This window comes from Pleurodeles waltl, chromosome 7, assembly GCF_031143425.1.
Source record: "Pleurodeles waltl isolate 20211129_DDA chromosome 7, aPleWal1.hap1.20221129, whole genome shotgun sequence".
Classification (NCBI taxonomy): Eukaryota; Metazoa; Chordata; class Amphibia; order Caudata; family Salamandridae; genus Pleurodeles; species Pleurodeles waltl.
The window spans coordinates 58,996,596-59,010,648 of record NC_090446.1 but is presented as its reverse complement, the minus strand read 5'-3'; the positions used below and the strand labels follow the sequence as shown (position 1 = coordinate 59,010,648).

General features: G+C 47.8%; 1 protein-coding gene across 1 annotated transcript in view; it reads right to left on the bottom strand.

Annotated features, from left to right (window-relative positions):
* Positions 1 to 14,053, bottom strand: part of LOC138247180 (killer cell lectin-like receptor subfamily B member 1B allele A) — a 104,610-nt gene that overhangs the window by 67,125 nt on the left and 23,432 nt on the right. The window contains exon 3 of the mRNA XM_069201925.1: positions 13,893 to 13,973. Within this exon, the coding sequence (XP_069058026.1) occupies positions 13,893 to 13,973 (81 nt within the window). The remainder of the gene's footprint in view (positions 1 to 13,892; positions 13,974 to 14,053) is intronic.

The window sequence follows — 14,053 nt, the reverse complement described above, 5'->3', positions numbered from 1 at the left end:
CAACCTGGTCTTGAGACACCAGGTGCCTTTTCTGCAGGAGCCTGGAGATGGTCTTGTGGCAGCGGTGGAGCCTGTGGACAGTGAGGAAAAGGAGGTAGAGGAAGAAGATGTTGACAACAGAACCACTATTATTCGGCAGTACTTCCAGTGTCCATAGGTAAGACACTGTAACTTCACTTTACATTTCAGTTATCTGTTGGACATTGTACAAAGCAGCCTGTTTCCCTATGTCTATAACCACTGACTGTACCCTTTGGTATCTCCATTTTCAGATGTCTGTGCCCCACTCTGGCACCTGCTATGTGTACTGCTGCCCACCAGAGGTCATCCTAAAGTATATTTAACTGTACTTTTGAGTTGCAATGCTTTGATAATGTTGTACTAATACATATTTGAATCATTTGGCAGACTCCAGATTGGTATTTGTTCCAAGGGTGTTTATTTAGGTGCTCATAAGTAGAGTAGGTGGTGCAAGGGGCTGGGCTGATGGTGGAAGGAAATTCAGGGTAGAGTCCAGTCTCTTGGTATCACAGGTGCATTGTCCAATGGCGCATTGGAAGGGGAGTAATGGCAGTTCAAGGTGGACAGGGTGACAGTGTGGGACAGAAGGGTGACAATCAGGAGAGTCCTATTTCCTGGCGGGGGTCTTGGCAATGTTCTCTGTCTTCTGCCTGGATCACAGGGACTGTTTTCGGGGTGGTTCTCCTTCTGCAGGGAGTGGGGTTCTGGTGGCCTGTTGGTCCTGTGGCGGGGCCTCCTGTCCACTAGCGCTGGCAGAGGTGGAAGGCTGTTCATCGGTTTGGCTAATGTCAGGTGCCCGTTGTTCTGCCACTGCCTCCCTAATGGTCTTGCCCATGTCTGCCAGCACCCCTGCAATGGTGACCAGGATGGTGTAGATGTTTGTTAGGTCATCCATGATCCCCAGGTACTGTCCCTCCTGCAGCCGCTGGGTCTCCTGCAGCTTGGCCAGTATCCGGCCCATCGTCTCCTGGGAATAGTGGAATGCTCCCAGGATGTTGGAGAGTGCCTTGTGGAGAGTGGGTCCCTGGGCATGTCTTTCCCATGGCGCACAGCAGTCCTCCCAGCTTCCCTGTTGTCCTGTGCCTCTGTCCCCTGAACCGTGTGCCCACTGCCACTGACCCCAGGTCCCTGGTCCTCCTGGGTCTGTGGGGTTGCCTGGGGTCCCTGTAGTGGTGGACACACTGCTGATTGACGTATCCTGTGGACAGTGGCATGAGACCGCTGGGTGGGTGCTGTGGTGGTGTTCCCTGAGGGTGGGGGGCTCTGTGGTGGGTTGGGACTGTGGCAGGGGAACCGACTGTCCACAGGTCCCGGATGGGCCAGGTTGGTCAGCGAGATCCAGGTGTGCAGAGCTGCTGTCGTCACTGTGGGCCTCTTCTGTGGGGGGACTGGATGTAGCTAACACCTCCTCTCCGTTGACATTGAGTATGGGTCCTGTGGGGATGCAAATGCAGTGTTATTGTTTCTCCTTGGGCCATATTGTGCATGGGTGTGTTTCCCTCTATGATTGTGAGTTCCCTGTCAGCTTGGCCTTGTGTAAGTGGTGATTTACTGGGCATGCTGTAGTGATGGTTGTCCATGCAGGTCTGTGATGGGGGTCCATGCATTGGTGTTGCATGCAGGGCTTGGTATTGGAATGGGTGGGTTGTGATGGTGAGGTATATGTGAGGTGATGGGAGTGAGGGTACGGGTGGGGGTATGTGATGGCATGCAGGTAGGAGGGTGATAGTAATAAAGAGTTGACTTACCAGAGTCCAGTCCTCCTGCTACTCCTGCTAGGCCTTCAGGATGCATTATTGCCAAGACTTGCTCCTCCCATGTTGTTAGTTGTGGGGGAGGAAGTGGGGATCCACTGCCAGTCCTCTGTACTGCTACCTGGTGTCTTGCAACCACGGAATGCACCTTCCCCTGTAGGTCATTCCACCTCTTCCTGATGTATTCCCTTGTTCTGGGGTGCTGTCCCACGACGTTGACCCTGTCCACGATTCTCCGCCATAGCTCCTTCTTCCTAGCTATGGGAGTCTGCTGCACCTGTGATCTGAAAAGATGTGGCTCTACCCGGATGATTTCCTCCACCATTACCATTAGCTCCTCCTCAGAAAACCGCGGGGTGTCTTTGTGCTGCCATGGATGTGGTGCGAGTGATATGTGTGAGGATGTGTGGGGTGATGTGTTGTGGTGTATGCTGTGATGTGCGTGGATGGTGTATGGGTGATGGTGTTCTGGGCCTCTGATTGAGTGGTTGCTGCTGCCTTGTCTCTCTCTGTGTGCTATTGTTTTTTTCACTGTAAGGGGTTGTGGGTAATGTGAGTTGGTGTTTTAGAGTGGTGTGAGTGTGTTGGTGTGGTGTGTGTATACAGTATGTGTCAGGTGTGCGTAGTTTGAATTGTCCAATGTGGTAGTGTTTTGTAAATGTGTGTGTGTTTTGAGGCGGCGGTGTGTACCGCCAATGGTTTACCGCGATTGAAAGACCGCCGCGGTGATTCGTCGGTCGTGATACTGTGGGCGAATTCCTGTTGGCGTAACGGTGCAGGTTTTGGTACCCCCAGTTTTTCACTGACCTTTGGTGTGGCAGACTTGTGTGGGTGTCTGTATAGTGGCGGATTTCTCTGTGTGGGATATAATACCCATAGTGGAATACCGCAGCGGTCACGGTATGTTGGCGGCTGTCAGCACGGCGGTAGGCGTCATTTACCGCCAGGGTTGTAATGAGGGCCTATGTGCCTAATGTTGTCATGTTCCTCTCTATCCCTCCTTTGTTTCATCCTTCATTTCCTTCCCATTTTGTAGCATTTTGACCATGTCCTTCCCTTGCCTCTCCCCTACATATGTCCTATCATGGTTTGCTCGATCGTTGGGCTTTTGGACATTGGTGATTGCAGGAGGAAGCACTGCTGTGGGGTAGATAACAAGGGGTCTCCTGTTACCTGCTGTGGATGGTCACTAATAAATCCGCAGTTCTTTTAAAACTGGGCCAGTAGTTCTTCATTTTAACAGTGGCGACAAATGACATTGTTGCTGGTGGGAAGCCTGCCACCATCACCCTTGTAATGGAAAGAACGCCATTGATTTGTACCACCTGTTGACAGATAGAGTCAGCTCGGATCTTAAATTCATAAAACTCTACTCAATATATTTTTTTTCTGCATTTCCTATTTATGATGCTTCACACCCCTATTCTTAGAAGCACATTCCCTTGCTCCCTACCATCAGTAGGACTGCCAAGTACTGCAAATTGTGAGGGTTTCAAGGCGCTGAATTTTCGTCACAGGGAGATTGAGTGGTTTGTCCAGAATCACAGGATTTTGATCTGGTGCCGAAACTCGAGCCTGGCTCCCCTAGCTCCGAAGGCGGTAGCTCGGGCAGTAACGCCATACCCTTTCCTCTTTGGAGACACTCTCTGCAGCGGCAGTACCTCCATATGAGCAGAAGAGCATCATCCCCCACACTGCTGCGCAGAAAGTGTGAAAAATGAAATGGTAATAAATTATTTTATTACCATTTTATTTTTAGGGTCGATTCCGCGGGTGCATGCGCTTGCGCATGGGTCTACTATGCGAAACACTCTTGTGATCAGGGCTTGGAGCCCGCCTGGCACTCACCATTTGCTGGTTTGTGTGGCACTCTACTTTACAGCCTCGTAATTCATTAAGGCATGTCTGGCATCATTTCTGTTCCTCTGTGTGGAACAGGAATCTTGCACTTAATTAGTCCGCTGCTCCCGACGTGATTGAGGTACTATTTTGTTCTAACTTAGAGTACCCCCAAACAGAAGGCTTGTGACTGGCAAAAACTTGCCCATCAGGCACACAAGTGTTATTTTTAAAGTGAACTTTATTTTATTTGGCTAAGTCGTCAATTTTCACTTGTGTTTTTTTGTTTTTTTTTGCTCATGGGCGCTGTTGTCAAAACATGACAATTAACTTGTTTGAAATATGCGAGACCCATTGCATTGCAATTGCTGGTTTACATTCTGTCTGCAAACGGAGTGTTAGGGCAGGGCCAGTGTGTCACTGCTGCTGACTGGCAGCAGTAAGGTGTGGCCACTTTAGTGCACATGTTGGCTTGGCTGGCTATCTTGCTATGGCCAGACTGACATGTGCAATTCAAACTATACCAACCCCGCTGTCTTAGACAGCTGGGGTGGAGAGCAGGCACAGGCCTCCAGTGCTTTTTGAATCGCTGAAGCACCTGTTCCAGCCAATCTAGATGCTTCACTCTTGCTGCTTAGCAGCATGAGAGCAGCGACTTGATTTGATGCAGGAGTTGGCTGTGGGACAGTGAACCTCGCACTCAGACTGGACAGGAGTGTAAGGTGAAGTGAGACTTTTTTATTTATAAAATGTTAGTCTTGTACCCTTCCTTTTTAATATCCCAGCAACCACCACGGACTCTCTGGACTCTGTGTGTCCATGAATACCTGTGAAGACCGAGCCCCCGCCAATTATCTCTTTTTTGAGGACACTCTGTTAAGTGGAATCTGTGCCTATGACTTCCTCTTTCCTCTATTTGTCAGTATTCGAGCCTGAGATCCCACTGACTGCCAAGTAGTAGAAGCACCTGCTCCTAGACTCTGTGAGACCCATTATCGCTTCTTAGTCTCTGACTGCTCCCGGGCGAAGGGGTGAAGCTGCCATTAGTGCAGCAGGTACAGTGACACTGGGGCTCAGAACCCTGAGGGGGCCATTGAGCCCTCATACGTTCCGTATTTTACAACATCAATAGTAGTCAAAGGGGCTATTGATTACCACTTCCCTGGAAGTACATAACCTGCAGGACACATCCAGGAAGATCATTCTGTCATTGTTCAATGTGCTTGAAAGGCTGAAATCGCTGCTTTACATGTCAATATCCAGACGAAACCTACGCTCTCCTTTGTGAGAAGTATTCTTTTCTACCAGTGGCTTGGAAACATCCCACTGTTTAACATTTGTTGGCTTCATTATCATTATTTATTTGTTTTTTTGGGATCTTTTTATGCAAGTACAACAACCGTCAAAAAACAAAGCTGAGCACAGCAGTCGAGTGGCATACAGTATTAATTGTCATTCTTACTTGCTGCCTCGTAATTGGCCAGCACGTGCAAGCTTCACTTCCACTTCTTTTGTGTAGAGCAAGGACCAAGTACAGATTGCGTCATCTTGATTAGTGTCCTTCCACTGGTCGGGCTGTGATTGAGGCACTATGGGCCAGATGTATCACGAAAGGTTTTTGCGAATCGCAAATAGCAATTTTTAAGAAATCGCTATTTCCGAGTCGCAATATGTGATGTAACATATTTGTGATTCAGAATTGGCGACTTCTTAAAAATCGCTATTTGTGGTTTGCGAGGCCCAAAGGCAGGACTGCACAACCACCATGGACACCTGTGCACAGGGAAAGGAGAAGGGAGAAAGGAAAAGGAAACTCAAGTTTAGTGAGCAGGAACTGGAGGTGCTCACTGAGGAGGTGGTGAGGAGCCATGACAGTTTGTTGGGAAAAAAGCTCACTCCAGGTCCCTGAGAGTGAAAAGCGCAGACATTCAGACAAAAATCTGCGCTGTGGGAGTTGTGCAGCGCACTGTGGAGGAGATAAAGAAGAGGTGGTACGACCTATGTTCCCGTGCCATGGAGAGGGTGGCAAGACGACTGCAGGAGGCAAGGAGCACAGGAGGCGGACCACCCACAAAGACACCCTCCACCCCAATGGAAGACCTGGTGGAGTCGACACTCCTCCCAGAAGCTGTCAGTGGGGTCACTGACATCGACACATCCGGCACACCAAGCACCAATAAAGGTAAGTCCAATATTGAAATGTAACCCCATATGTGTATGTACAAATGCCCCTTAGGAATCAGCAAGTAGTGCAAAGCATTGTGAGAAGTAGTCCATTCCACATCTTAGAAGCGGCACAACAATGCCTTATGGGAGTGGTAGTCCACAACCCAGAGCTGAAAGTAGCACATAGAATGTAATTATGCCGAGCGACACCCAGAAAAACACAACACCCACAACATAGTGATATGATGTAACTGTACATTTATTACCATTGTGTGACCTTTGGTGATACACACATAAATGACATGCTGCACATTGTCGTTGAAGGTGGCCCAGGCCCAGCAGCATCTGCAAGTGCTATTGCTGGGGATACTGAAACCCCCCCCTGCATCTGACTCAAACACCAGTGACTCACAGAATACAGCGCCCATCATACGCAGGGCTAGGGCTGTACCGCTACCAGAATTGAGCCAAGACTCTGATGACATACGGGATGACGGCCACACGCCTTCCCCATATGGTAGATGCACTGTGATGCAGGAGTCCCAGCCCCAGCGTAGCACAACACCCGCAGGAGGCCTACGTATGCAGGCGCACAGCATATTGAAGCAGGAGAGGGACCATCAGTCTTCGGTGGCCTGGAATCTGCTATGTTAAAGCAGCAGTGCCTGCAAAACAGAAAAATCTCAGCTTTACAAAGGCAGATGCAGGCACACAATTCCAACATGGGGGGGCTGCATCAGCAGTTGGAGTGCCTCAATTCCAACCTCACTAAACTGCATGAGGGACAGCTCCAAGCTTCTGAGAACACCAGGGAGCTGACAACTGCAGTGAGGGAACTGTGTACAGAGCTGCGGCACGACAGAGTCAGCCACCGCAGGCAGGAGAGGCGTTTTATGGGGATGTTTGGTGGTTTCTGTCGCTCAGTCAATCACCTTGCAAATTCAACAGCCCTCATATTGCGGCGTGCTGTGGCCACACAGGTGGAGGCAGCGCACAGCAGTAGGGATGTGGCACAGGGACTGGTGCAGATCACAAATGTGCTTGACAATATGCTGGGTAACCGCTCCGCCACACCAAGTGAACTGGGACTGGGGGACACTGAGGACACATGTAGCCTCAGTAGCGTAGCAGTGCCCACCATTGATTCTAGGCGTCGCAGTGCCAGGCACAGCACTGCCACTGAGGCTGAAAACAGAGGTGCCAGTGAGGCCACTGCACACTCGAGTGGCTTGCGTGGCCGTAGAAAGTGACATTAATGGCCACAGGGGACTGTTTTATCATGGTGTCATACAGTAAACTATGATTGAATAGTGAGATACTGTTATCTGCTTTTTTTAAGTTACATAATCTTATTTGTGCTGCTAGTGGAACTTATGTTACCTGACGTTAAGGTAATAAATGTTCTAACTACAAGTACACATGTCAGTGGAGTTGTGTTGTTATTACTCACATCTGAAATGGTTGTGCGTGATGTCAGCACGCCTTTGCCTGCCCTCTGCTGCACTGGTCCTGTCTGCTGGCTGTAGGGGGGGTATGGGAGTCAGAATCAGATATTTCCACAGGGTTGCCCCTGGTGGTAGCTATATTGTGCAAGATCACACAAGTAGCCACTATTCTACATGTCGTCTCCGGGCTGTACTGTAGTGCCCCTCCACTTTTGTGGAGGCACCGGAAGCGACTCTTCAGCAGCCCAAAGGTGCGCTCCACCACATTGCGGGTTGCCCTGTGTGCTGCATTGTATCTCTGTTCTGCAGGTGTTGTAGGATTGAGGTAGGGCATCATCATGTAGGTGCGCACTGCGTAGGCACTGTCTCCTGGAGAGTAAGTGAGCCATCTGACGTCACAACGCCATCAATGTGCCAGTGTACAGAGGGTCAATACCTAGTAGATATCCTTCACCAAACTCCCCAGCTAGCAGTCTTGTGTGTATCCCGCTGTGGCGAAAGATGTATGAATCATGTGTGCTCCCTGGGTACCTGGCCACGGGATCAGTTATGATATATAAGGCATTGCATATCACCTGTACATTCATGGAATGTTGGTATTTACGATTGCGGTACACATACTCTATGGCCGATGGTGGACAGATTGCAACATGTGTCCCATCTATGGCACCTAGGACATGGGGGAACTGTGCTATCTGGTAGAAATCTATTTTTGTCTGCTGTATTTCCTGTGGGGTGTTGGGGAATCTGATGTACAGTTCTATTTTGCTCAGCATGGTGTTGATAAATGCATTGAAAAATCTAGAGAGGGTACTCTGTGATACCCCTCCAGCTGCTGCTATGACCCCTTGATAGCTCCGTGAGGCAAGTAGGTGGAGGGAGCATAATACCTGCACATGGGTGGGATATTATGAGCCCTGTGTGTTCTGCGCTGCAGTATGGGTTGTAGCTCAGCTATCAGGTCAAGTATCATGGCTGAGCTTAACCTGTACTTCTCAAAAATGTCCTCCTCAGTCTGGTCAAAAAGGGTAATGCGCACTCTGAAAATGCGCTCCTGTCTCCTCCTCCCTCTCCTCAAACCTGCCAAGATCCTCATTCTCCTCGCCATGACGTAGAGTGCAGCCATTGTGGAAAAGAGTCTGAGGCATTCTGGGCCTCTTTATATAGATTGCACTGGTTACCACCTGGTTTCACTTAGTGGTATTTTGCATGTGCAAAAGGCCATTCTGCGAAAAATCTCAATTTGTGATTTTTCGGTGCATCGAATTGCGACTTGGTTTTGTGTGTCGCATTTTACGTCTCACAATTTCAGACTTGAAATACCGAATCGCTAATAGCCTTTCATGCATCGCAGACCACGTTTTTGCATTCGCAAACGGCCAATTTTAGCGATTCGCACCGTTTGCAAATGCTATTTCGTTTGATACATATGGTCCTATTTTTCTTTCTTTCCCCTGTTGTGTTGCTTCTATTTCTTGTTTCATCTTCCCTCCGTATTGCTTCTTATTGTCACTGGCGCTGCTGTACATCATAGCTAAAAGCCATTGTCAACACCAATAGCTCTTGCATAGGCGAGACCTAATAGCTTTGTTGATGCTTCTTTTTGACAACTCTATAATTCTCCTTTCAGGAGATCTTCCCCGGAGTCTGCGCACTACTGCCTCACAGTCTCCCTGCTCTACAGAAGATTGCTGTGGTTGCCCAACATTGAAAAGGTTTCTACAGAAGCACACAAATTAAATATTTTATATTTGTATGATTATTACACTGACATAACATGTAATAATATTCTATTCTTCAACATGTTTAGTACCCTCCACTCTTTCTGGAAATAAGGCTTTAATCTATTTTTCTTAATTCTTATAAGTGCCTGGCCCCTTGATTAGTGATGCATGATGTTTACTCTCATTGCAGACACCTCGTGTGCAGAAAGTAGTGAACATGGATTGTGGGTCACCCTAACCATAAACACTACTTATCAGGCCCTACACTTTCACAATAAAACCGCTGTCAGCTAAGCACAATAACAAACACATGTTTATTCCCTGAATCTAATGGAAGTAAGGTTAGAGCAGGTGATGACACAAGCTCTATGTGCATTGTCACAGTGGGTCTCAAACACCTCACGCTACCCAGAAGCCACTTCCAACCCAAGGGTCTAGTGGTAATAACTTGCAGGCCAGGGTACAGATTGTATTGTCCTGAGAGGCTGTGCAAAGGTTGTGGGTGTGAGCAAAGCGTTAGTATGAAGACCAGACAAAGGTTGGTGGTGATGCTGAAGCGACATGGGCCACACCCTGGTGACAGGCTGCAGCCAGGTGCTGCGCAGGAGTGGTTCCTGTCTTAGGGTGTTGGGAAATTGGCCCCCTGTTACATGGAAATATACTTTACAGTATTACTTATAAGTAATTTGAAATCAATCAGCATTATCATTCAGATTAGTGCGACTTGTGACAAGTTAGTCAGCCTTCCAGCTGTGGGTGCAGTTGCGGCTCCAAAGGGGGTGGTCAGGGCCTCAATTTGATAGACATACTAGGCCATGGGAAGCAGCAAGCGCATGGCATCTAGGCCACAAAGTGTGCATGTCGGGTTGGATGGCCGCCTTTCTCCAGTCAGCCCGACATGCGCTCTAGAGGTTTCTCTCTACTGCACGTTAGGGAGGGGGTGTTGCTCAAAACCGCAGACCCCGTCTCCTAATGAGCAGTGAGTTTGCCGGCTCAAGCCAATCCTGGTGCTGCTCTCATGCTGTGTTACAGCAAGGGAGCAGCATCTGGATTGGCTCAGCGATGAGGTTACTGGGCCTAGTCCAGGCATCCGGTACAGAGTTTGTGCACATGGCACTGCTGGGGTGGGAGGCTCTGCCCACGGAGCATGACCAATCACTGTAATGGCTTATGTCAAGCCATGCAGTGATTGGCCATTTCTACCATTGCTGGGCTGATCGGCCACCTTTCTCTCTCCCTCCCCCTCTCAGGATTCCAAATCCAGGCACAGTCAGACCCAGTGGCGTAGCGTGGGTTGTCAGCACCCGGGGCAAGGCAAGTAATTTGCGCCCCCTAACCCGTGGATTTTAGCACTCGCGAGTGCGAGCGCGCCCCCCCCCAGATGTTGCGCCCGGTGCGGCCGGCCCCCCCTGCACCCCCCACGCTACGCCACTGGTCAGACCACAACTGTACGGTGTGACCTATCCCTATCTCCTTGCTGCTGTGGCACTGGCGGTGGGACGAGTGGCCTTTCTGTGACAAACGACGAAGTTCCAAGTACTCCAGAGTTGCTTAGAACCCAGTGGATCAGGCAGTGCAAGTTTTAACCCTGAGCAAAAGTAGATGACAGTGGCACAATATAAATTATTGTCTAAAATAAATTCTATATATATTGTGAATATTGAGTCAGTGAAGGCGACTACAAGTGTTTAGTTTGGGGGGGAAACGGGATTCAGCCTGCCAGAATAATGACGGAGATAGGTGAGGTTGTTGGGTTTGGTACCTTTCCATGATTGTGTCAGTCCTGGTGATCGTTGTTAATGTTATACACCCCCTGAGATTGGACGACTTGAGATCAGCAGCAGTTAGTCTCAGCAGCAGTTAGTCTCAGCTTCTTATGCTTGTTTCCTTCTAAGAAGAGCTGAAGGCAGTGATAATATAATCCTATGTGGGAGCTTGTTATGTCTTGCTTTCACAATGTTGTGTTTTGATTATTTAGTATTTCACAGTCACTCTAGACCTAATTAAATTACCCATGAGCATAATACTCGCAGAGCACTAATAATACCTGCATAAGGCTAATAGCCTGAGATAATGCACTGAATGGTGTGGTTGTCTTCCCGGTGGAATGAGGCGGCAGGGTAGGGGCAGGCCACATGTCGCTCCCTGGCACAGTCTGAATGTCTTCCATCAATCTGTTGACCAGGGAACCAGAAACAAAGCCCTGGTAGACATTCTACTATGGAATTAATGTTGATTGTCTCCCGAAATATCATGTGTCCAGTGTCTACTAGGCTCTCGTATCATGTGCTTTGGTTGGTAGCGCTTTGTGGGCCAGACATTTGTAGAATTCCTATGCTGTGCTTTTTAGGTCAAACAGCAGCGCGCAAGCACTGCTTTTCCGACGAGATGGTATGTATCTGGGCTTTTAACCACGCCCACCTCACGCCCATGACTATCATTCGTTCATGGGCTCACCTTTTAAAAATCCTTTATCATCATTGGTGAATGCTTTACGTTTGTCCCTCCTTGTGGCAGTTGTGTTACCACCTTGGCCATGGACTCTGTTACATGGATAATTGCACTTTTGGAAATAATTTTGAATGCGAGCTAGCTTCTTTTTCATTGTGTGTGTCTCCTTCACGCTCACTCTCATGTTAGCTGTAGCGCATTGAATCAGCTCACTTAAGTCAACTGTTTTACTTTTTATTTTTAGTTTGTGTGACTAGAAAAGTCCAGTTAAGAATTTACAACGCTAATAGCTCTAACTCAATCAAACGCGAGACCTATGTCATTGCAAATGCTTGTTTTTAATGCGACTGCAGTGCACACTGCAAACCGTCCTCAATACTGAGTGTTAAACTAAAAACAAAACCCCTTCTGAAGTGCATATTGCCCACCGCTCTTCCCCGCTGAACCTCCCATAGTGTGGCTCATTGAGCTAATGTTGTAACCTCCATGGCTCCCACCATTCTCGCACAGGCATGGTTGAAAACACATACTAAATATATATAAAATACATATTAAAGTCTTTAGAGAGTCAGAGGCTAGGTTTTAAAACTTTTCTGATTACCTTTTTGAAACACTCCCCTGTTAACCCTCCAATCAGCCCCGGCCCGCGCAAGTGACCATTAGTCAGGAGACAGACACAGACATGGCTCGCATCTGACAACAGATCTGAGCAGGACGCTACCTCTGAAAATTACCAAATTAGTCATTATTTATTAGCCAGCCGGTGCCGGTCTTGAGATGCCACGCTGCTAAGAGGCTGCTCAGAAATCCTGATTTTTCCACAGGTGTGTCGGGGTTGCCTGTCATTGAGTATATCTGGGTTATTTTTAAATTTTTCATGGATGACAAAGGCTTTCAAAGCCACCTACCTCTTCTCTCTGCTTAGTAATCATGGCCTTCTCATGCTCAGGACCACTTTCAGCTGAAGCCTCTCTATTTACTCTGTCAACACCCCTCGTTATCTGTTTGGAAATGCAATCTGTGAGCTACTCAGCATTGCTATCTCAAAGTCTGTTATGAACTTTTGTGGTTATACTCAATAAGCAGCTACCTGGGTTATTATCATATGAAATCGCTTTATTGATGTCATAGCTACACTTTCACAATTGCTTTATTAACCTTCTTGCTTTCTCAAATTTGCTTGAAAATACCCCGTTTGCCCACTATTATTCCAAATTTTCTCTGGAGGACAGCCCCCCAAACTGCCTTTTTGCAGGTCTGCTTGCTTGCTTGCCACAGTGCACTCAGCCACAACTTTTATGTCCCACCACTTTCAAATGACACCGCTGCCACTAGTGGTGGGGTGCCAGAGGTTAACAAATAGCTGACTTGTAAGCAGGAGTTAGCAAGAAGGGGCTGCTGCTCATATAACCAGCAGCAGACAGGACTGACATCAGTGAGCAAAAACAGTGCAACACAACAATCAGAAACAACAGCAATCCTTCAAAAATGTCCTAGATGAAAAAGAACAGGTTAGCAGTTACTAATGCATGAGGCTACCGAAGTGGATGGCTTTTGCCCCAATTTGTAAAATGGGTAATGTGTTCCCTATGGCCCCTTGAAGATGAACAGTGGAAACTGGAAAGCTAGTCTGTAGTGAGCTGAACTGGGTGCAGTCCAGGATTGCATTTTAGCACACAAACTTTCTAATCTAGCTTTAAGCCTCTGGATCTGACAACCACATCTTTAAAAAGCAGCACTAAAACACAACATTCCATTTTTGTTGGGATAAGAGGGAGAGGAAAGAGAAGAGAGAGAGAGAGAGAGAGAGAGACTAGAGAGAAAGGAAGAGAGAGAGATCTCCTATCTGCATGATCCCAGATGCTCTCTTATATTGTCAGATGTGACAGGCAGTCTAATGTAATGCAGACTTTGATTTCTAATAAGGTCCCTGTCCATCTCCTGGAGCTCCATGGTATTCAAGATTTCTGGAGGCCACCAACAGCAGGACACATTCTGGATAGACTGCCCTGTTTAATTTTCAGTTCTTGGTGTAATCTATTCTGGGAATAGGTCTCTACCAGATATGGCTGCCTGATCCTAGATTTAGCCTACTGGGTGACAGGGTCCAATCGTATGAGGATTATCGTCAGTGCTCTGCTGGGTCAATCTAACTCACTGGTGGGAGGGTGACCTCTGGACTCCTACTGTTTGTCAATGTCAGATACAAATGCAGCTCTCCTGCAGACATGGACCCTGGGTCCCGCTGGCCTGTTCAGTGGCCTAAGGGCAAGCTGGACGTGAGAGTTGTGAGATATGTGAGCAAATGGATCTTGGGGAGGTTAACCTGTATTCCCTCATAAGCTAAACACATTTAAATGACTCCACTGGGCCACTCACAGGGATTGTAATTCTACTCTATGAAGTTGAAAAGACACTTTCAAGGTTTTTATTCTACTTTTGAGGAAATGAAGCATCATAAAAAGGCTTTGAAAGAGCAATACTGAATTTACCTGATCGGTTGGTGGAATCGCATTCCTCTCTCTGGTTCAGGTTCATCTTCAGGTTCCTGTTTTCTCGGTGTAACCGGAAAACTGAAGCAAGAGAAGTCAAGAGACAAGGAATGCAAATGGAACGAATAGGAGAGAGTCAAAGTACACAATCTTTAAAAATG